This window comes from Tinamus guttatus, unplaced genomic scaffold, assembly GCF_059628265.1.
Source record: "Tinamus guttatus ecotype Peru unplaced genomic scaffold, ASM5962826v1 Tinamus_guttatus_pri_ptg000472l, whole genome shotgun sequence".
Lineage (NCBI taxonomy): Eukaryota > Metazoa > Chordata > Aves > Tinamiformes > Tinamidae > Tinamus > Tinamus guttatus.
The window spans coordinates 2,829,261-2,850,795 of NW_028289006.1; the positions used below are offsets into that span (position 1 = coordinate 2,829,261).

Below are 21,535 nucleotides of genomic sequence, written 5' to 3' on the forward strand. Positions count from 1 at the left end.
GGAAACGTATAGGCGCGTTTCCATGTGCTGCATGCAGAGCAGCTTCAGGACCTGTCCACCCCTCCCCTCTTAGCTTTGGGGAGCAGATTCCTGCATTGGGAGCAAATCCAGCACATTCTGGGCACGTGGGGCCCACTGAGCGACTCCGCATCCCCTGCATTTCGGGAGCTGCTGCTGCATTAGCCAAACACGTGCTGGCAGGTCAGGGAGCTGCAGTAAGAACATGAACCAGCAGTATCACCACCATCATCGAGGACTTAACTCGGATATTCCCCCTGCCCTGCTATGAGGAGTTTTCAGCTGCTGACTTTATTTCCATCGATATTTGCATTGCATTTTTAGGCAAGAAAATTAAGAGGCTCAAGGTATCACATTTTTCTGTAACATGCAAGCCCTACCAGCAGACATCCTCAGAAACCCTGATGTGTCTTCTTGGATAGGGGCCATTTTCGCTGTTTCTGTTACTAATAAAGGAATCTCTTCCCATTCCACCTTGCAAGTATTCTTTTCCTATTACTAAGCAACGGAAAAATTGGTTTGGGGGCTGACTCCCTGTGAGAGGGAAAAGATGTGAAGAAAACTTTTATTTATGTTGTTTTCAAGGAAGAGGACACCCACAATGACCATTTATCAGCAAGTGCACTGCAAGGAGGAAAGACCCTTCATTTTCATAGAGCAACTGAAGCTGCAAAGCAGAAAAAAACCATGAGCAGAAAAAAAAAAAAAAAAAACCACGAGGAAACTGTGTTTCCTTCAGGCTTATGCCCTGACCACAACCTTGTGGGCAGCTGCAGCCAGGCTGCCTGCAGCAGCCTGCCTAGACCCACCGGGAGAGCCCAGGGAGCGCTCGGCCAGTCTGAGCAAGGCCAGGTACCAGCACAGCGAGTGGCCCCGGGAGCCCTGCCAAGCAGAGCAATTCCTGCCCTCGAAAGGGACATCATCTCCTGCCATAGGAACCGGCTGCAGCAGGGAGTAGTCCGGCCTAGGGCATCCTGTTCCTCAGTCACCTGCCTGGGGCTTGTGAGGCTGCTCGGAGGATGGGACGTGCTCCCTGTTCAGAAACACCAGCAGGGATATTCAGAAATTGCACTGCGGGCGCTTTGACCCACCCCTAGTGCTCTATAATGCCCACGGGTACCGTAACCACAGAATATGCTTTCGTTTGTGTTTCATTAACATATATTCTCAGGGCTGGGGATTCGGCACAGGTTCTGTCCTGGGAACGGTACTGCCACATTCCTTGTTCACATAGAAAGAAACTATACATATACATATATATTTTTAAGAGAGCAAAACAGAAAAGAGAAAAAAAAAAAAAGGAGGGGGCAGGGAGGGAGACTAAAGGAGAAGGGAAGAGCATTTTCCACATGTTTCCTTCTCTTTTCTTCTCCCCTACCATGCTTTAAAACAAACAAACAACAAGAAAAAATAAAAAATAAAATAAAATAAAATAAAATAAAATAAAATAAAATAAAATAAAATAAAATAAAATAAAATAAAATAAAATAAAATAAAATAAAATAAAATAAAATAAAATAAAATAAAATAGCTCACTACAATTTCCCTTCTCTCAAAAGTGACTTTTTTGTGCAAAAAAAAAGCATTTGGGAGATATTTGGCGTTCGTTGTTCTCTCGGTCCAGGCAGGGCTTTAAAAACAATCATTTTTTTTTCTTTCCCCCACCTACATAAAATCAGAGATTGACACCTGTTTTCACTGTAAACTGAAGTGATGCATGTTTTAAAGATAAAAATCTAGTGCCAAACATGTCCAGAAAGATGCTGATTTTGATGAGTCATAACAAAAAGTTAGCATTTTCAATGAAACTGATAGAGTTGCTTTTCATACTGAGAAGTGTCAAATCAAAGCAAGCATTTTAGTCATGAAAAAGGCAAATTTGAAGAGTTTCATTGGGATAATATTTTCCTGACTGTGTGTGTGCGTGTGAATGTGTGCCACAGTCACGTTTCCTATCACAAAAAAATGATCCCCAAACCTTGACAGTCTTAGCTGTACACACAGCTCCTCCCTGGGGAAACACACATATGGGGCTTCCTAGAAATTCATCTCAGATTTCCAGGAGACTAAAAACAACAAAGATGGACTAAGGGCAGTAAGTCCAGCCCTACCACAAGTTTTCTTATTAATTACCTAGCCTTTAGCTCAGTTTCTTCTCACCTGGGACTAGTATAGCAAATATCAGCTCTATTAAAGGTGTGAAGAGCCATAAGCAACTTGACACAGAGAAGGCAGCACCAGCAAAGCAGTAAGAAATCACCAGCTGGATTTGTTCACACACATACAGAAAAATAAGATAGATAGCTATGTAAAACTTTGAGGCAATTTGCAAGCTAGAAGAAAAAATATGCCGCAGGTTTATAATGACACACATTCTGACCACACTTTGGCTCTCTCTGAGGTTCCCTTTGCTCAAATGACTTACCAACACCTACTCTCACTGCATCAGCACTGTCCTAAACCAGAGCCTTTCCACTAAAAAAACTAGCAACAAACCTGTTCCTGCCAGGATCACCCAACTCGCCTCAAACCCCTGCTGCACAGGTCAGACTCCAACATCCCAACAAATGGCTTAAGCTCCCTACACTTGTATTGCAAAAACTTCCCTTGGCCGCTCTCAAGAGCCCTCCTTTTGCCATGTAAGCACCACAGTGGTAGGTCTTGGACCAAATGCAGAAAGGAAGAAAGATGGGAAGGAAGATCTTGTTCACATACGTGATCATGGTGTCTCCCCTGCCAGGTAAGTACATACAGTGCTCTAATACATGGATCAGAGTACAAGAATGGGTAGAACCTCAGTACACTCTATCCTAAAGCTATAATACTTTACCTTTTCTCCCTTTTGGAGCTTTCTTTATAGCAAAAGCTACACATGGAAGAGGACCCAAGAGGTGGATGTAGACCTGCTGCTGTTTTCTCCAAAGCAACAGAAAAGAAAGAGGCTGGGATTTGGGTCAAAAGAAAACAGTGTAAGTTCTTACAGTTACTAGAGGCACATTCAATCTGAGTATCTAGTAAGGCTGTAGTCAAGTAGAAGTCACTCGTAGTAGTAATAGTTATTCCAACACAGCAGCAGAAGATTTAAAGCAACAACTAATCTTACTAGAGACGCATTCATGGCAAATAGCACTTCATCTTTGCTTTGGGTGCTCTAAAAACTCACGTCACTACTGTCTGCCAAGCTGGACCAAGGCGAAGGTCACTCCTCTCAAGTTAGGGGGAACTGTGACCCCTTTGACCAGCATTGGTGATAGTTTCAGTTCCTTAACTTCGAGGACTGTGCCACCTCCCAACATGTCTTGACCAATCTCCGTCCTGAGCAGTAACTGTTTTTTTTATTCCATCACTGCAATTTTTCCTCAGAAACCTGTTCATCACAGTACTTTGCACTCAGTGGATCCACATACGCTACACACCAACACCAAGGTCCTTAGTATCTTAAGGCACAGTTCCATTCATCCTGAGGAGAAGGACAAACAAGAAGCCCTTGAAAAGATCAAATTTATTTTTCTAAACGCTCTTGCAAGGGTGAGGAAGAATTAAAACAAAAATCACTGAATCCTTCTGCAGAAGGAAAAAGTATGTCCAAGCCAAAGAAATCTCAATAGCAGCATGGCCAGCTCTCAGCACTGTGAATGACTGGAATCTCCCCCCAAATCCTATCTCCTGATGACCTGAGATTAAATAAGTACCTCATGTATGAACACTTTGAAAAGGGGAGAAGGAAAAGAGTTCAAGAACTAGAAGACAACTGTTCAAATCCATGATTAAATACACTCATGGAAGTTGGCAGTAGCATTTTAAGTATGGTTAGAGTAGTCCTGTTGGGACACCATGTGTGCGATCACATGCCTGCACCTGCTTGACTAGCACCTAGGAAACAGAATTTATAAAAGGAAAAACTTACTCATGCAATGGACCTTCACCTTCCCTAGAAGGCAGCATTATACTCTTGAGAAGTATATCATTCTTTTAATACATGAAAAATAAATGAAATAGCAGCCATGAACCTTTAATGTCAGCCAGAACCGCTGACCTCAGAGTTATTACACTTACACTGGAACTCCTTTGAAAATAGAATTTCCTCCAACAGATTCATAGCTAACAACTTCCTATTTCCTTGCAACACAAGCTTTTATTAGTTTTGGAGGATTCTGATCCATCCTGTTTCTCCAAGTTCAATCTACAGACATCACCTGCCAAATGTGTTGCTAATCCATGGTCATCACTATTTTAGCCAAGCATTTCCCGGCCTAAGTTGCACATGTCCACGCAGTTATCTACAAAACAGATGCACTGAAATAATCATATGGACAAAACAGTCACAGGATCTTTCTCCTTTTAACAAAGGCTCCTGTATGGAGTTTCTTGGAGTAGGAAGTAGATGAAAACACAAATAGATCACTATATACATGAGAAACTGATAAAGTCCCATACAGTTGAACAGAGTGAAATGCCGGGTAGCTTCCCAACTGGCAGCAGGGGAAATCTGCTTCAGATATTGGATAAAAATTAAGCTAGAGACCACCCTTTGTACTGCTGCCTCCTCAGCATTATTGCTCACTGCTGTCAAGAGTGGCATTTCCCCATCGACCTGAACATATTTGACTGTTACTAAACTTACTGCTACACAAGTAAAAGTCATGGCTTGGGAGACAGAACAAAGAAAATCTAGTGGCTAACCTTTTCTTAATGGCAAAAGTTAGTCTTTAGGCCAACTACAAGCTATCGTGTGACAGCAGGAAACAGCCTTTCCTGCTCAGGAAAAAGCTTAGCCCAAGGGAGTGTTTTTCTTTAACACATCTCAAACCTAAAAGACAAATCAAGAAACTGGGAAGGTACCTGCTTCACGACCTGCCATGGCAAATATGAAGCAGTTACAGCTACTTTAGGAAGTATGATTCTGTTCAGAAGTGAAACCTGCTAGAGAGGTGTTAAGAGCTACACAAGTTACCTGTCCCCAAGAACTGGGCCAAATTCCCTCGCGCCTTCACCACAGGCGGGAGGCGCCGCTCCCTCCTGGCCAAGGCCATGGTGGCAGGACAGGACCTAACCCTGAGGGAAGGCGCTCCCCTGCCACAGTTAAAGCGGCCACACTACCCCTCTGTGGTAGGGTCACAAAAAAATGAATAATTCCTGTGGTTTGGGTTTTTTTTTTTTTCTCTCTCCAGTGGAGAGGGGGTAGACATGAACAGTGTACACTTCTTCCAACCAAACAGGGCACAGGACTTAACCTGCCAAAGTAATGCCTGTCCAGAAATGGCACCTTCAGTGCAGCTAACAGAGACAGCAAATACAGCTCTAGATAGCCACATGGGCAAGAGAGCAGCTAAAGCAGCAGTCACCAACAAGGAGACATTTAGAAGTGGGATATTCGGAGTAACTCTAGGCACCACTCTCCACACCTGACATTAGGAGGCTAATTACCCTTCCCAGTAAGGGATTCGTACTCCAAATCTCCATGCAGAGAGGAGCCAATATCCCTGTGTTAGGTGCCCACAGTTCTGTGCTGTGAAGTCCTTTCCTTACCATTACCACCAGCAACCACCTTAGGACAGCAGCCAGCACAAACTATACAGGTCACATGAGATAATTCCCCCTGCACAGGCATTCTAGTAGCTGAGGTTCTCAACCACCTCTCTCAGGAGCTCTACATTGAAGATTTCAACCCACCGTTTCATCTCAATTATGTTACAGCTTTTAAATATCAACACTCATCTCCGGCTATAGTGGAAGAACCCACCGGAGGCCTCATAGGTGGTATGAGTCCAACATGGCCTGCTGCAGTGAAAACATTTTGCACCTTTTGAGCAAAGACACTGGAGGGCACTGGAAAGCGTGGGCAGCAGCGTGCAACCTCTGCCACGTGTTCAAAACTTGGTCCCATGCTGCCTGGCCCGTGCCGAGGCCTTTAATTAAGAAAGGGTATAAACACAAGTCCTTCATCCTTCAGATTTCAACTGATACCAGGAGGACTTGAACACAAACGGCCTTTAGCTGTTATGAGTAAAGAAAACAGCATCCCTTATTTTAAAATACATGTTTTTTTTCCAGCCTTCAATGTTATTACCATCCAACACAGTATTCTGAATCTCCAATAAACTTCTCCATGTAGAAGCAGCTTCATTTTAGGATGTACATGAGAAAAAACATACAAGGACACATAATTTTAAAGTATAAGTTAAAAAGAACAAGAAAAGCAAACACAAAATCATCATCAAGTTTTCTGTTTTATTTAAGATTTTAGTTTTAATTCTGAAGAAAGAGGTACATTTCCTTGGTTTTAGTTTAGCGTCAGGTTATAACCATGTTTATTTGTTTCTTTTTCCTGTCTTTTCAATACTGCACAAACGTCCAGAAACTACAGGGTTAAGTAAAAGCTGCAGGCAGAGGAGGTCAGAGGTTGCTCCTGATGGTGATCATGTGGCCCCAATGCAGTGCTATCCCAGAGTGCCCTTACCAGGTGAATCTTTGTTTTTGTTTTTGTTTTGTTTTGTTTTTTTTAAAAAAAAAAAAAAAAAAAAGAAAGAGAGACCGACAGAGGAGACAAAGACTGAAGTAAATATCACTCGTGTTTCAGCTGCTTATAATTATATTATGTATACACTAGGTATTAAATCTGTGAATACTTTTAAAACATTGAAGTTTACTTTAAATCTAAAGCCAAAATTAAAAAAAACACCTTATTCTCCTCTCTTTAAACCACTTTAGCAACATGCCAGTTACTCATAGCTATAAGTATGTTTTGTCTTTCAACACACTTCATGTCAAACCTCTTACTGACAAAACAAAGTCCCTCTTTCCAAAAAAAAGAAAAAGAAAAAAGCTATATCCCTGTGTAGTGCCACACTGAATGCAAAATAAATGCCAGGCCACTGCTTGCCCCACATGTTCAGTAACTTTGTTTAAATTAAATACCTTGTTCCTGTTTCTGCATTGGATTCTCCATTGCATTTTTCCCTACTAAAGATTGACACTTTCCCACTAGGCAAAAATATTCATGTGCAAAAGACATAAGACAGTAATATTCTCTTTAAGCACTGAGACTGCATTTTGGTTTCTCTCTCTCTTTTTTTCTTAGGCTGCTTTAGGCAATATTTCAAACAGTGTATTTCAAACACTGGCTCAGCAGAAACTCAACAAAAAGCCGGTCATGACCCTGTGATGGCATTGCATTTGGGGGGGAGGTTTGATCAGGAACTGGATTCTTCAGAAAGAAAGATATGAGGGGGAACAGTAGGTGGCATGGGGAGGAGTCAGGGTAGGACACTTCCTGCATTTCTAACGTTTTTCTTTTTTCTTCTCCTTCGTCTTCCCGCTTTCCTAATGACGATCCAGCGCTGAGCTCTGTAGTAGATCTGTGGGGGTTTTGCTGGGGGGTCTGAAGGCTGTCTGAAAGCCTGGTGGGGGGGAGTGGAAGCTGGTGGGGTTTGAAGGAGGAGAGTAGGGATTCCAACTGGCTCTGTGCAGCGGGATCTGTGTGCCGAAGGGGTTACTGTGGTGCGTCTGTGACGGCGCTGCGCTGGGGCCATCCATCTCTGTGAGGGCCTGAAGAGATTTTAGCCAATGTGGAGGATTGTCATCTTGAAGGGTGTCTAAACTGTTTCCTGTGGAGGCTGGGATACCTACACAGAGAAAAAAAATAATAAAAAGGAGAGAAAAAAGGGAGACAGACAAGTCAGAGCAGAAGCGGTAAGGTAAGCATGAAGGAGGTCAATTTAACCTAACAAACAGCAGTGAGAAAACATGGTTAGTTGTACAGAGAATGCATTTTACATCATTACATAAAATTACCCTGCCCACAAAGCATTTAACGTATATCCAGGTAGGGGAAAGTACCCTCTCAGAGTACTGCCCCCAAACCAGACGTTTCTCTGCTGCACGTTCTGCACAAGGACTACCCCTGCTTGCACGATCCTACCACAAGCCCTAGCAGTACGCTGCACGCTTCGCTCCCTACGCTGCCTATGTGCATCACGCTTCAGCCTCTCTAACAGGGAAACACAACCAGACAGCCTTATAAAAGAGAGCTTTATAAACAAGTGGAGTACGTCCCTTTTTAAGGAGCAAAGTCCAGTTAATGCTTTCAGTGCCTCAGGAGTAGCGGCGCGCATACCGGACATGCCATCCGGCACAAGGGACGCCTGTGTCGACCCTACGGATAAGCACCGATCGCCCTGACTGCCTGCAAAGGCCCCGGGCATGCACTGCAAAGAGCTAAGTGACACTTCATTTAACCTAGTGGTTCCACAAAAATTCCTAGACCCTTGACGTTTTGTGGATGGGAGCTGGAAGAGACCACCGCATACTGCCTTTTTTATTTTATTTTATTTTTTCTCCAGATGCAGATCAGTTTGTGCCAAATACCCATTTGATGGTTTGCCAGCAGAGCTGAAGGAGTGAGAAACGGTTACCTGTGATGATTGCGGGGTCCATCCAGCTGCCAGGGCTGTCCCAATTCAGGCTGTCGGTGGTGGCAGTGTTGGACGTTGGTACACTGTGGTTGGCGTTGGAGGGGGAAGAAGCATTGGGCAGTCCACCAAAGTTGATGTTAATGTTCGGTAGAAGTGCCCTTAGCCCGTCCTGCCATTCCTTCATATTTAAACTCTCTACAGAACTGCTGTTGTCTGGGAGATTTACCAACAAAAAAAAATGAAAGATAAAAAAATAAAAAGCTGAAGTTAGAAACAGATGTCCTTCTTTGGTGGGGTATGGGATTTTAATTTTACTTTTTAAACTACGCATTTAATACCTTCCCTATCCAAAAACTAGGGTGATGTCTATGTGGCCTATGAATTATTCGGAGGGGCTGGCAGGTCTTGAGCCAAGCATTAAGAGTTGGAGAAAGATTTAACTCCTCCTCCAATTCATATTCCCCCATTTTTTTTTTTTTTTTTTCAATTCGGAGACTTGAATACTTAAGGTGAGGGCAGCTCTCCCTCTGTTATGACTGGGGGACAACCCACCAAATCCTTTAGGAGAAGACTCTGCTGCATGCTAGATCACCCAATTTAACTGCTTTATCAGCGGTGAGCAGATCTGAAAGGGTCTTTCTTTGCAGTATACTGAAGCGAAGAAAGGCTAGGGAGGGCTTTCCTATGGAAATTCAATCACTTGAGGAACCAGGGAGGTGGGGGAGTATCACAAAAGGTTTTGTTTTATTACAGCTTGCTCATTCACTGCCCTACAGATGATCTTTCGAAGGAAACCGTGATCAGGTTCTCATGAAGTTGGAAGGAACGCAATTTCCTCTTGCAGTTGTAGAACAGTAGCAAAAGTTCTTTAGAGACCTTTCAAAATAATTCCCGGCACAACAATATCCTCAAGTTTTAGTCAGAGGCAAAACAGCTGTACACCAAGACAGTCAAGCCTGAATTATTTGTCTCGCCATTTCAGGGCATGTACTGACAGAGAAGTTTAACAGAGTAACTTAGCTATTAGCACTACAACAAACAACTGTTGGGTTCTGATGCATTTCTTGTTTTAGGTATCTTGAAGAAAAACAAACCAGCAACATAGACACAAGCATCCTAGTGTCTACCAACAGATACCAAAAGCCTTGCAGTCAAATTTATTTGAAAGGGAAGTGATTGACAGTAAACTGAGGCTAACTCTTACTCCAACAAAAATGTGGCAATACAACTTTTTATACCTTCTCTGGCTGTCCTAGCTCAAAAAAAGGATTTTCAAGCCAATAAGCAGCATTATAAGTGATATATTTGCATGATACTGCTCCTCCATCAACAGAGGGGATTCAAGTCTGCATTAAAAAAAAGTCAGAGGACATCACTACCTTGCAAGTAGCACTCACTATCAAGCCAATCTTTGATTTAAGTTTTCATAAAGCTGAACACTCAGAAAGGACTGATGTCCCCAGCGACCACCTTTTGTAACTGGAAAAAAAATGCAGGGGCTGTTGGAAACCTGCTACCTTCATACAGCACTTCCCTTCTGCAGGGCTGGATTTCCTTCCCCCTATTCCCCTTCCTCCCTGCCTCCTCCCCCCCCAAAAAAAGAATACATTTTATACAAGACTGTTCTCTCGATTACGGCAAGGAACTTCAATCACAAATAGCAATGTAGGTAAGTCACTTCAGTTCATGTCATCAACTAAACTCCAAACCAGTCACCGTGTTCAGCTGCTATAGCCACTTAGCCCACGATGACCGTTGCAGCAAGGCATTTCTGGCCCTCTGCACGCCTCATGGCCACTGCGCACAGCCGTACGGCGTGCTCATCACGTGCGTGCCCAAGCCCCTCCATGCAGCGCGACGGCAGCCGGCATCGCCGGCGCGCGCGGCCAGCACGGACGGCTGCTGCACGGGGAACCGGGACAGGGATAACGGCACCAACGCGGAGCGCGCTGCAACTGCCGGAGCCCTCCCCGTGCCCCAACTGCCAGGGTTTACCGTGTGCAGGGTGCGATTTAACCCGAGACTTCAGAGCTTACAGCCAGCGGCTGCTATCATCCTCGCTCCCTGGCAGAGGCTAGGGAAGCCCTCCCTTTCCAAGGTTAGGGCATAAAGCACCTCAAAGGGGAAGAGGGACTACTCTTACGTAGGAAGCAACAGGAAAGACAGGTCAAGCATCAGGTAGCAGATATAAACAAAAAGCCTGCCCTCGAGTACATGCAGCACGTGACATTTTAAGCATTATGGTGGGGCAGATGGGGGGAACAACTACTGGGACAGCAACTCTGGCTCAAGCCACATGTGACCAGCTCTTGGCAACACTTGTTTTTGTCTCCTCTGGGGGCTCTCAAGCACCTGGACAGCAGTGGCAGCACCCATGGGCTGCACCTGGCATGGAAACATGCTAGAGGCCTAGGGTGCAAGTCACCTTGGGCAGGAAAAAGCAGGGGTTTTGCCGTTTTGTTCTATGGTGGGTGCCAGGGCTTGATGCACAACGACACCTGGCTCTCACTTGTGCTTTCACTTCTACTAGAAGTCAAGCTTCCTGTTCTCAGAGTCCCACTTTACCGTGCGTTTGTATTACAGGGAATAAGCAACTTTAAGTTTGGTGCATTTAATTTTCTTTGCTCCTCTTCCCCAGTGTAGTTAAGTTAGCCTGGCTTTAAAAAAGAAACTTTTATATATATATATATACACAGACACATATATAAATCAAGCAAGTCTAAAAGTTTTAACAGGTCAAACATACTTAGATTTTTGCTCAAATCCATCAGCCTATTTGAGACAAATTTCTAATTCAGCCACTCCAGTATAACAAAAATAGTCAACTCACTAACACAGAGATAACCACCATGTGAGAGATACTACATGGGACAATTAGCTTCCACTTTTTCTTGTAACTGCTTCCAGAAGCTTGATGCTAAACTTGTGCAAAAATAAGCAGCTCTGCCCAGTTACTCAGCTCCCCTATAGAGCAAAACACACACGAGATGCTTACCCGGGCAGCACAAGAGTGAAGGTACCCACTGCAATCTCTGCAAGTGGGGGATGTACCAGCTCATGATCGATATTAACCCAACATCCACTCACAATTAGTAAATGTGTAATAAAAAGCATAACTGCAACAAGTATGTGGATGCACACACACACACACACACACTCAGAAAGAGTCTAGTGTCAGTACAGACAGTTCAGCATCACCAGCGGTAATCACAACTTTCAAGGGCCAAGACAGGAAAGTGCAGAGTGGCACTTGGTTATCTGGGGCTAGGACAGGAAATGGTAAAAGCCGACACTGTTTGGTGAGGAGATGCACGTGCACCACTTATTTACCCAAACACAGAAAAAAAAAGAAATAATATGAATCATAAAGATGACTTATTTATCTTGCCTGTCAGTACAAAAACAGTTGGAATTGCAAAAATCAAGAGGTTAGAGCCCTAAATGAATTTGCTAGGTATAAAAGTGTTATTTGCCAGCAACAAGAGTGTCTCTGTTATTAAAACCTTGTGCTCCTGGATACGATCAAACCACAAAGCAAAGTATTCCAGAAGACTGTCTTTGCATTTAGCAGGGTTTGCAGGGCTGCAGGGCAAGCCGTGACCAACCCCACGGCCCTGTGGCAAGGCAGGGTGAGGACCGTGTCACTTGGGAGCCTGGGAGTTTTGCAGTTTGGCTGATAATGCCACTGAATGAGGAAAAAGAGGGTTGACCAAACTGAAAGCTTCTCTGCTTTTTCTGAGATACCCAAGCTCAAAGGAGAAATGGTGCAATTACATTTCTTTTGTAATATGAGATCTGGTAAAGGATTAAAATAGATGGGATGAATACAGGGAATGCACTGGAGAAGAAAGGGAATAAGCAGCAGTGATGACTGGAAGATGATCTGCTACCTTCTCTTGAGAATAGATTACCTTAAGAATGATGGGATCACTGCCACATGGCCAAAATTTCACATGCCTTTCCCATCTTACTAGCCCTTACAATAGTTACAGTTTTTTCACAATGGATTTCCAGCTCTATCCTCCAAGGCTTCAGTTACTGTCTTCCACTAGGAAGGACACCCATCAGGAAAACTCCTGATGCAAACCAGTACATGAGCGACGCTGGGTACTGCACAGCGTGACTCAAACCAAACAGCTAAGCCCTCACGTCTGTGCTGTAGCTGACCAAGTTTAAGCACAAGTCTTACAAATGGAAATGCTACCGCATAAATAGAGGTAGGAGTTACATCTACTCACTTAATCTGAAAACCTATGTATGTTAGAGAAGGATATTGCAGGAGAAGTTACTACTCACCCCATGCCCACTTTGTCCTTTTTGTTCAGCCGAAAGGCCAGGAAGCTCATACAGTGTTGAAAACTACAAAGAGGCTATCTTCCAGTTAAAATAGACCTATAGAAGGTGCTTTCCTATTATATTTCCCTACTTCTTATAGTAGATGTTGGTAGCAGGGAGCAGTTTTGACAGTTCTAATCTCTAACCTGGACTAAAACCAGTAATGTGAGAGCTAGTGTTTTAATCATTTCCCCTCTGAAGCAGCGAAAACACCACTTCCACAGCCTCCTACTAATTTGAAGTAGTAAGTCCAAGAGCAGGAAAGCGTGCAAGTGAAAAGGTTCCAAACCACTTGACAGAAGTGAAAAGTTTTTATGTACCAATTTGAAGATAAATTAGCAACATTAGCAATTTCTTTTCTTCTCATTTTGTTTCTGGAAAAGAATAAGCTGGCAAAGCCCCACTGAAAGAACTAGCATTCACATAAAAATAAAATTTAAAAATATATTTTATAATTTTTTATATATACATATATATAAGTTGACAGACCCATTCTGAATTTCGTTTTATAATGCCATTTGGTCTGCTGGAAGCTTGTGCTCCAGAGGTGAGCAGATCGCGCAGTTCTAGCGCTGAAGTTTTTCATGCTTCTGATGCCAACATGAAGTGACAGTGATTTTATCACAAGTTTGCACAGTCAACCATCATCTTAAAGTGAGCAAATAAGCTTTATCACAAACTTAACTTGCCCACACATTTTAAGGCAAAAATACTGAGTTTAAAATAGAAGAAGCTTCAACGTTCATCTGTTTGATAAATTGATGATTTCATGAATTCTGAAGGCGGTAACTATCCTATCACAACATCTTTTTAGACAGTCTGGCAGTGTTACTTTAATATGCTGCATCTGCAAAACTTTGACATAATTTCTTCGGATCAGGCAGAGCAGTATTTGGGGAAGGGAGGATTCTCTCTTCAGAGGAGGAAAGTCCAGATAGATAAACTGTTCCATTTTACATAATATTTCAGAACAGATTGGTTAAATAGCTAGCTGCACTGAGGCAGACTTTTCCCAGCTTCATAAATTTTGACCAACAATTCCATAATGAACACTTGAAGTGTTCATGCAATAACTGTGGTGCTGGTGCACTTTATCTTTTACTTTAAAGGTAAAAGGATAGCATGCCTTACAGTCTATTTAGATGGGAGACAAGCACTGCTTAAATGCTTAAATAAATCTGACTAATAGCAAAGATCACAAGATTAGCACATTAAATAAGCATAAAACAAGTGCAGTTAGTTCTTTACACTACCAAAATTATATTCCAAGATAATCATGCCTGATTTGGAATTGATCAATATAACAGGTAATACCTTTATGCCAAAAGTCCTAAATAAATTCCTGTCAAACAGCAAACATTCCTGCAAATTTAGGTTGCAACTTTTTAAGCAGCACATTAGTATGCCATGTGCGTGACCGGGACATAGAGCCATGCTACAAAAAAGGCTTCAAATAAGCAAGAGATTCAAAAGAAAAAACCCTATGAAACAAACCCAGCCTCATTAGCAATGCTCTGTAACTGACTACACAGGGCAGCAATAAAACAAGTGAAGAGCCGATCACGGTGCATTTAGGAACAAAATAATGACATTGCAGTAACATAACTGTAAGGAGGCCCTTGTGAAGCCTGCAAGGGCACTGTGCAACAGCAGCAACTTCTGAAGCCTCTACAAGAGGAACGGAATGACAAAAAGCTCAACAGAACAGCCCAGAGAGGAAATAAATAAATAAAAAGAGCAGGACATAACCAGAGATGGAGCTCAGCAAAAGGCTTGCAACTCCCTTTCAGGGACAAACGTGGCCAGGAGAAAAGCATCCCCCTTCCCATGTCATTCCCATTAGTCCTGGGCTCTGCTCGGTGCTGCCTAGTGCAGCAAACGCTGACGGCACCTGCACTGCTGTGAAACTGCCCCTCAGCGCCTGGGGCTTCTTTGTCCTCTCCAGGGGACCTTCTGCTACGGCTGCAGAAAGCTGCCTGGTATCTCACTGTGTGGTGGGAGAAAGAATGGACATTTGGCCTCCTCTTACCATGAAGCCATCCCACAAACGATTTTTGAAATGTGAGTTAAATCCCATATAAAGAGGTAGGCGTTAAGGTCCAAAGGACTTTACATTCAGACTTCATTGATTCTGTGTATCAATGATTTCTAGGGTGTTTCTAGGGTGCTTGTAACATGTGAAGCATCACAAAGATTCACAGAAGCCTGGAGCACTACGGGGATAAAGAAAATTGACTCTCCCACCGTTACAGCAGCGGTGCAGCCCATCAGGAATACAGGCAGCCAGTGGTACCTTCACACTGGAGGCACAAATTGACAGGGCCACTGAGAGATAGAGCTGTTTCAAGCTCTTCGAGAGCATATTGAAAACATCTCAGACATCTGCTTTGCAGGGCTAGTACCTTGGCAATCCCCACAAGCAGCTCTCTACATTTCTTTCTACAATGTAGATTTCAAATGAGATTCTTATGGTCATGAGCTCTAAGAGCAATAGAAACAAGTAATATATATATATGAGCACAGTGACTTCAGTAATATAAGGACACCAGTCTACCCTCTCAACTTCAGAATAAAGCCAGTAAAGCAGCTTTATTCCATGCTGATCCCTATGATTATATTAAATACACATCTACCCAACTAAAAAGATAGCCATATAAAGCAAACCAGCAATATTTTCAACTTAAGAAATAGATATACTTAACATGTAGATCAGTAAGCCCAATTGTCAAGTACTAGAGAAAGATACTGAATTTTAACATGCACATTTTTAAAGTTTTTCTAAATAATTTTCCTTCTTACTGATCATATGACATCATAAGCTTTAAGCTTTGTGACTACATAAGCTTTAAGAGTCAGTAAGTTTAATCTATTTTTCAGGATAAATCTTTCTACAACGTCAATGAACGAATACGTCATCTTAGATAATCAACAGGAAGATTCTTATTTACTTGCATGTATAACATCAGAACTCTGTTAGACAAAAAGCGATTTTACACTTACTATTTTAAAGTATTTTGGAACAGTCTTGCTGTTGCCTCACATTTACCACGGCTCAGGGGACCAAGACTAATATAGAGTTACAGCAACCAACTATAAGAAAGTTTAAATTCTAGCTTGCTTTGAAAAGCATACTTCACATTTCCATAGTATCCTAGAGTATTCCAATATTTTACTGCTGAATTTTACTACTTTAGTACTGAATGTGCTTAGTGTTGAAGTGCAAGACCTCAATCAAGTCCTGTTTCCCGCACACAAAAATGGCAAAAATGGCAAAAATATTCTGCAATACTGCTATGATAATCAGTAAACACTCTCCTTTTCACGTGAGCAAGACTCATCTGAGAGAGGATCTCATAAGGAAAGTGCTTCTCAACACAGGTAATCTTAAAATGAGAGTGAACTAAGAACACAAAAATCGTTAAGATACCAAAAGGAGTGAAAATAAACTCCCCCAACGGTGTACACAGAATACCTTGATTAAAAAGCCTAGAAAGTCACACAAGTTCCTTTCATCTGAATAACCAAACTGAATCTCAACCTAGATATGCCTGCTGCTTATACTTAGTTTCTGCATCGATCAAAAAGCTCAGTCTCACTAGGATACTCTAGAAGTCAATGGGGAAAAGAGGCTTTGATCTCACCATCTCACATCATACTGTATTTGGAGTGTGTGTGTGTGCTTGCATATGTGCATGTATATCTAAAAGCAAAACATATGGAATTACTGCAGGTCTACATGTTAATACAATTAATCTTCCTCTGAAATATTACAGCAGATTTTTCTCTTTAAACATCTGCCACGTTTTTATGCAAAAAAAACCAAAAACACACCACTACATTTAAAAACAGCATCAAACTACTCAAAAAAGCAGCATGCATGACCTCACTGCCATCTCTAGTAACTTTACGATCAAAGATTTCCAGAAGTTTGTTGTAAGAGCTTAAGCCAAGCTCCCAGAGATGAGCACATAGATATTTATACATCAAGCATTATTTGGAACAGTATCTCCTATATGATTATAAGGAAAATTCCTTAGGGGCTTTAAAACAGTTGCAATATAAGCGCTGAAAAGGCACTGGAGAGGAGGAGGGAGTCAGCTGAGATTTTAAAACAGATGGAGAGCAAGGCTATTTTAAAGGACAGGTGCTGTGGATGAAATTCTCAGTGAGATCGTGACAAGATTATGTTAAGGCAGTCACATCTTACAAGTAATTGGAGTGAGAGTATGGGAGTTAAGATACAAGATACCATAGCAGAATTCAAACTATGTAATTCTGTGTAAATCTTTATATTGACTTAGTATTTTAAAAATGAGTCAGAGATCTCACTTCCATATACAGGCTACTATATTTTAAACCTAGTAGTGCCACTTCAAATGCATTAAAAATAGTGTCTCCAGAGCGAGGAAAGCAAGTAAACTAGAAGTTTAGTTTCAAATTAAATTTTTAACATATTATCCTGAACACTTCATCACTTCCCTGTGAAGCACAAGAGTTATGACAGCAAATAAAAGCTTAGAAATAAACTCAGAATTGTGGTGGGGAGGCAAAGGGGCTAAATGCAGACAGACCAAGTGCCTGATAAATATTAAGTGCTCCGGGAAAATATTAAGAACTAGTGTGAAAAAACAAAAATACCCAACGGCAAAGGTTACTCTTTGCTGAGGAAACCCGAACACGTTAGGGTCTATGCAGTGTTCAGCAAAGTCTGTACTGGAAATGGACATGCATTCTTTATAAAAAATGCCTTTTTTTTTTCCCCCAAGCTGACACCTTGATATCCTAATACGAAGGACGAGTTGCTCAGCTCTGGCAAGGTTTTGGAGGTGCCAAATCTGGCATCTGAAACTGTTTCACCAGTCAAGATTTTCAAAAGGCTTCCACATTTTCAATATTTATACTTGATGAGAGCGCCTTCAACAGTAGACAACCACATACAGAACTGGGAGCACAGAAAAGTAGGATTTTGTTCACATTGCTTTATACCTCGTTACTGTCAGAAAACCAAACTATCAAGGAAGGCCAAATGAACGAGCAGACACCCTTTTAAAGAAGGTTAATGCATTAATGCATTTCTCAATGATAAATATAAGACCATCTGCACTTAAAACCGCAGAAACCTCTTCACGACTTGTGAAATCGAGAAGTGTGACGCACAGACCCTTCAACCCCTGCACCTGAACAAAAGCACTCCAATTACTTCAACTGCTGCTGAGAGGAAAGCATCAACACATTCGGTGCACAGCGCAGTGAGAATGGGACGTTCTACAATATGCTGAATTTAACAGTCATAAAAAGAAAGTGCAGCTCCTCTTTAAACACACATGGCAGCAGAAGCAAAAAAACAAACAGAAAACTCACCCAACAAATAATTTTCCTGAGAGCACAGAAAAGTATCAGCCAAACTATATAACTCAGAGGGAAGGGGATTGGCTCCCTACTTCTGTAGGCTGCATCCTTCTTTTTTCAGAAGAAGGAACTTAATACTAACAGTCAACTCAGAGAGACAAGAAAAGCCAAAAGGGCAAAGGGCAAATAAAGAAAATTTTGTCCCAAACAGAAATGAAGGCATATTTTGAGAAAACATGAAGTCAGACTAAGACTCTTGGTGTTAAAGGCAGAGATTTCAATATTAATTCTCCTCAATATCTTGCCTTTCACCAGAGTCTCAATAGTCTTCAAAACTGTCCCGTCATAGCCATCATAATAAGATCTCTGTTTGCTTAACTAAAATGTTGTCAACAAAAGGTAGCAAGGGACAGAGAGGGATTTGATGTTCAAGACAAGTTCAATGGCTAAAGACATGGAGGCCAGATAATTTGAAGTGGGAAAGGATGCAATGCAACAGCCTGCTCAGACAAAGAAAAGCTCAGAAATAGAATTAAAATAGTTATTGCACAATAGCTGGTCCTTCTTAATAGAGCCTTCATGCTTTGCCCTCCCTCCTGTCAGCTATTTCTTCACGAAAATTGAGAGCAGGCAAGATTCAAAAAAAAAAAAAAAAAAGGTGCATATTAACTGATACCCTAGTAAGGGATGTAAAACCGTAATCAGACAATTATATGAGGAAAAAAATCACTGTCTTAATTATTGGCTCAATCTCATCTTTAAAAGTACATATTCCCAACAGTTAGGCTGTGCATATAAGAAAAGTTATGCCATCAAACCTGAAAGGTCCCAATATTTTCAACTATGAAGACTTAGGACATTCAAGCACCCTGTTCTAGAAGCAGATAAAAAATTTCCTTGTCCCTTACTTTAAAGTGGGTTTTATTTGTGCTTCCTCTGTCTCTGTGTACACTCCACTATTTCCCTTAGCTTTCTATTACATGTATGATATATATGGAAAGAATGCATATCAATCATACCATGTGGCATTACTCTTAGAAAAATTACAATTTCAAGCCACCTCATTAGTATTTGTAGTATCTTCTTAAATGACTGTCTTCTTAAAGTAAAATTCAGGGGATAATTGTGGAATACATAAAGTAACAGCTAGCCTTTCAAAATACTTATTAATTCCTCTTATAAAAATGATAAAGGACTGATTATTTACAACTTTTCCCTCAGACTTTTAACAGTATATTATTTATTCCTGTATTTTTTCTATGGAACAGAATCCATGAGTACAATCCCTGACTACTGACCACTTAGTAAAGTCAAGAATTAAAACAATTTCTTTCCATTTTCTCCCTACCAATAAACCTGCCTATGATTTTACAAGCATCTGAAGTTTTCGCATTGAGGTCTCAAAAGGTGTTGCTAGCCTAGAGGCATACTTTAGCCTACTGTAACCTACAATTCTACCCACTATTATGCATATTATTTCAGAATACAACACTGGGCACTAGTGGGACAACAATGACTTCATACAGACTATAAAGTACAGAGAATTTGCTGATATCCTAAAGAAACAAAAATCAAGAAAAACACCCCTTCGCATGTAGTAACAATACATGTCTCTACCATGATCCACAGGGCAGGAGAGCCACTGTCCTATATTCCTAGGCTGCTGGCATACAAGTTAGGCTAAGATTGCTTTTAATAACAATCATGCAGCCCAGAAATGAGAAGTCATTGCACTTTGCTCGTGCAGCACATTCACATGGCTGTAATGACACAGTGAAGCACCTAAGCCATGCCAGCCCAGAGTACAGCAACAAGCCTAAACTGCCACTTGCAACAGGAATACAGAACATCTGCTGGAGCTTGCAAAACTCACAGGCTGCAGGGCACAGGGAGAAAAATCTCTCTGGAAATCAAAGAGTTTGTTTAAACAAAGTTTGTGAACAAAGACATGCCTGATGAACGTGCCACATGTATAATAAATTATGCATTATGTATATTAGCAATTGCAAGCCTATAATATCAGATATACAATTGTGTCACTTCACTGGGAATAGCAGAATGAGTTTAATAAATACTGCTTCTTCTGAAAAAGTAGCACCAAATCCATATAGTAATGTATATTTTTGAGTTAAATGCAGCTCTCCTTGGAGCTGTGGCATTGAAGAATTCAGCACAGTTCTGATTCTGAACTAACAGGCACTTTCTTCTAATGTCAAACAAATATTTCACATCATGTGAATAGCAATGCTTACATAAAGCAAAAAGCAGCAGTAGCTAGAGGCATCGATTTCTTCATTCAAACTTCAAAACCACAAATACCTTTAGTGGCACGGCCAGAGCAGCTGAAGTTGGAAGGGTCTCTGGAGATGACCTAGTCCAACCCCGCTGCTCAAGCAGGGTCACCCAGAGCAGCCGCGCAGTGAAATCCCCCAAAGTTGGGATTCAAAAAGCCCAGGCAGTAGTACACTAATTCCAAATGAAGTTTTAAAGAAAACTTTAGAACCACTTGTTTTCACATAAATTAGGGGGAAAAGTTTTAAAGGGATGGCTGAATAGACAATATAAACTAATGAGATTTAAACCAAAAAAAAAAAAAAAAAGCTTGCTCATTCCATGCATTGTGTGCTGATCCCATATCATTTGCTTTAGGAATTTCTAGTCCAGGGGTAGCTTAAAAGATTTTTACAAACATGCAGCTGATAGCAGTTGAAAGTCTGCTAAAAAGAGAAATTTGAGTTTTGCCTACCCTGGGTTTCTCTTCCTGTTACGTTTGAAAGAGCAGAGTTGATGACATTTTCCAAAACACCCCCTAGCACAGACTAACAGAAAAAGGCAACAGGAACTTCGAGCATATTTCAACTAATGAGTACTGCTAAATATCTGTTATGACACACTTGCCCTTTTTAACAGGTCGCTGGAAGCCCCAGCAGTAAACACAGCTGTAAGGCACCGTCTACAGGGCTCCCATACTCAGGCACCAGTTTCTCTACCACCCCTCCAGATAGTTGAATCTATCTGTGCATCTATCAAATGAGGAAAGCAGCTGTACAGTTACATACACCTACTCCTGACAGAGGAAAGAAAAGCATGAAAAAACAGGAATTATTCCCTCTCAAAAGGTGTATGTAATTCATTCAGAGGCTATACACTGCATACGGATTTGAAAAGATGCAATAATCTAATCTAACTTGAAATTAAATCAACATGTACATGGGAATATCCTCATTTTCAAGTTATTAATGCTTCTGAAGTATTAACTATCATGTAAACAATACAAATCATAGTTTTACGAACCCACAACTATTCAAGACTAAGTAATTTCTGACAACAGAAAAAAAAAAAAAGGAGTAATAGGCATTGCATTTAATATTCTGAAAAATAAAAGCTAGTATGTAAATCAACTGAGAAATGCTTGCAGG

At 41.4% G+C, this 21,535-nt stretch overlaps 1 protein-coding gene across 6 annotated transcripts in view; it reads right to left on the reverse strand.

Annotated features, from left to right (window-relative positions):
• Positions 1-6,229: 6,229 nt before the first annotated feature.
• The window catches only part of CNOT4 (CCR4-NOT transcription complex subunit 4), a 71,910-nt gene continuing 56,604 nt past the window's right edge, over positions 6,230-21,535 (reverse strand). For 3 of the 6 annotated variants that reach the window (XM_088532876.1, XM_010212893.2, XM_010212892.2), the window contains 2 exons: positions 8,433-8,645; positions 6,230-7,643 (listed from right to left, as the gene is read on the reverse strand). In XM_088532876.1, coding sequence (XP_088389002.1) covers positions 7,342-7,643; positions 8,433-8,645 — 515 coding nt within the window. In that variant the 3' untranslated portion in view covers positions 6,230-7,341. The remainder of the gene's footprint in view (positions 7,644-8,432; positions 8,646-21,535) is intronic. The other 3 variants (XM_010212896.2, XM_088532877.1, XM_010212895.2) reach the window with 1 other exon arrangement.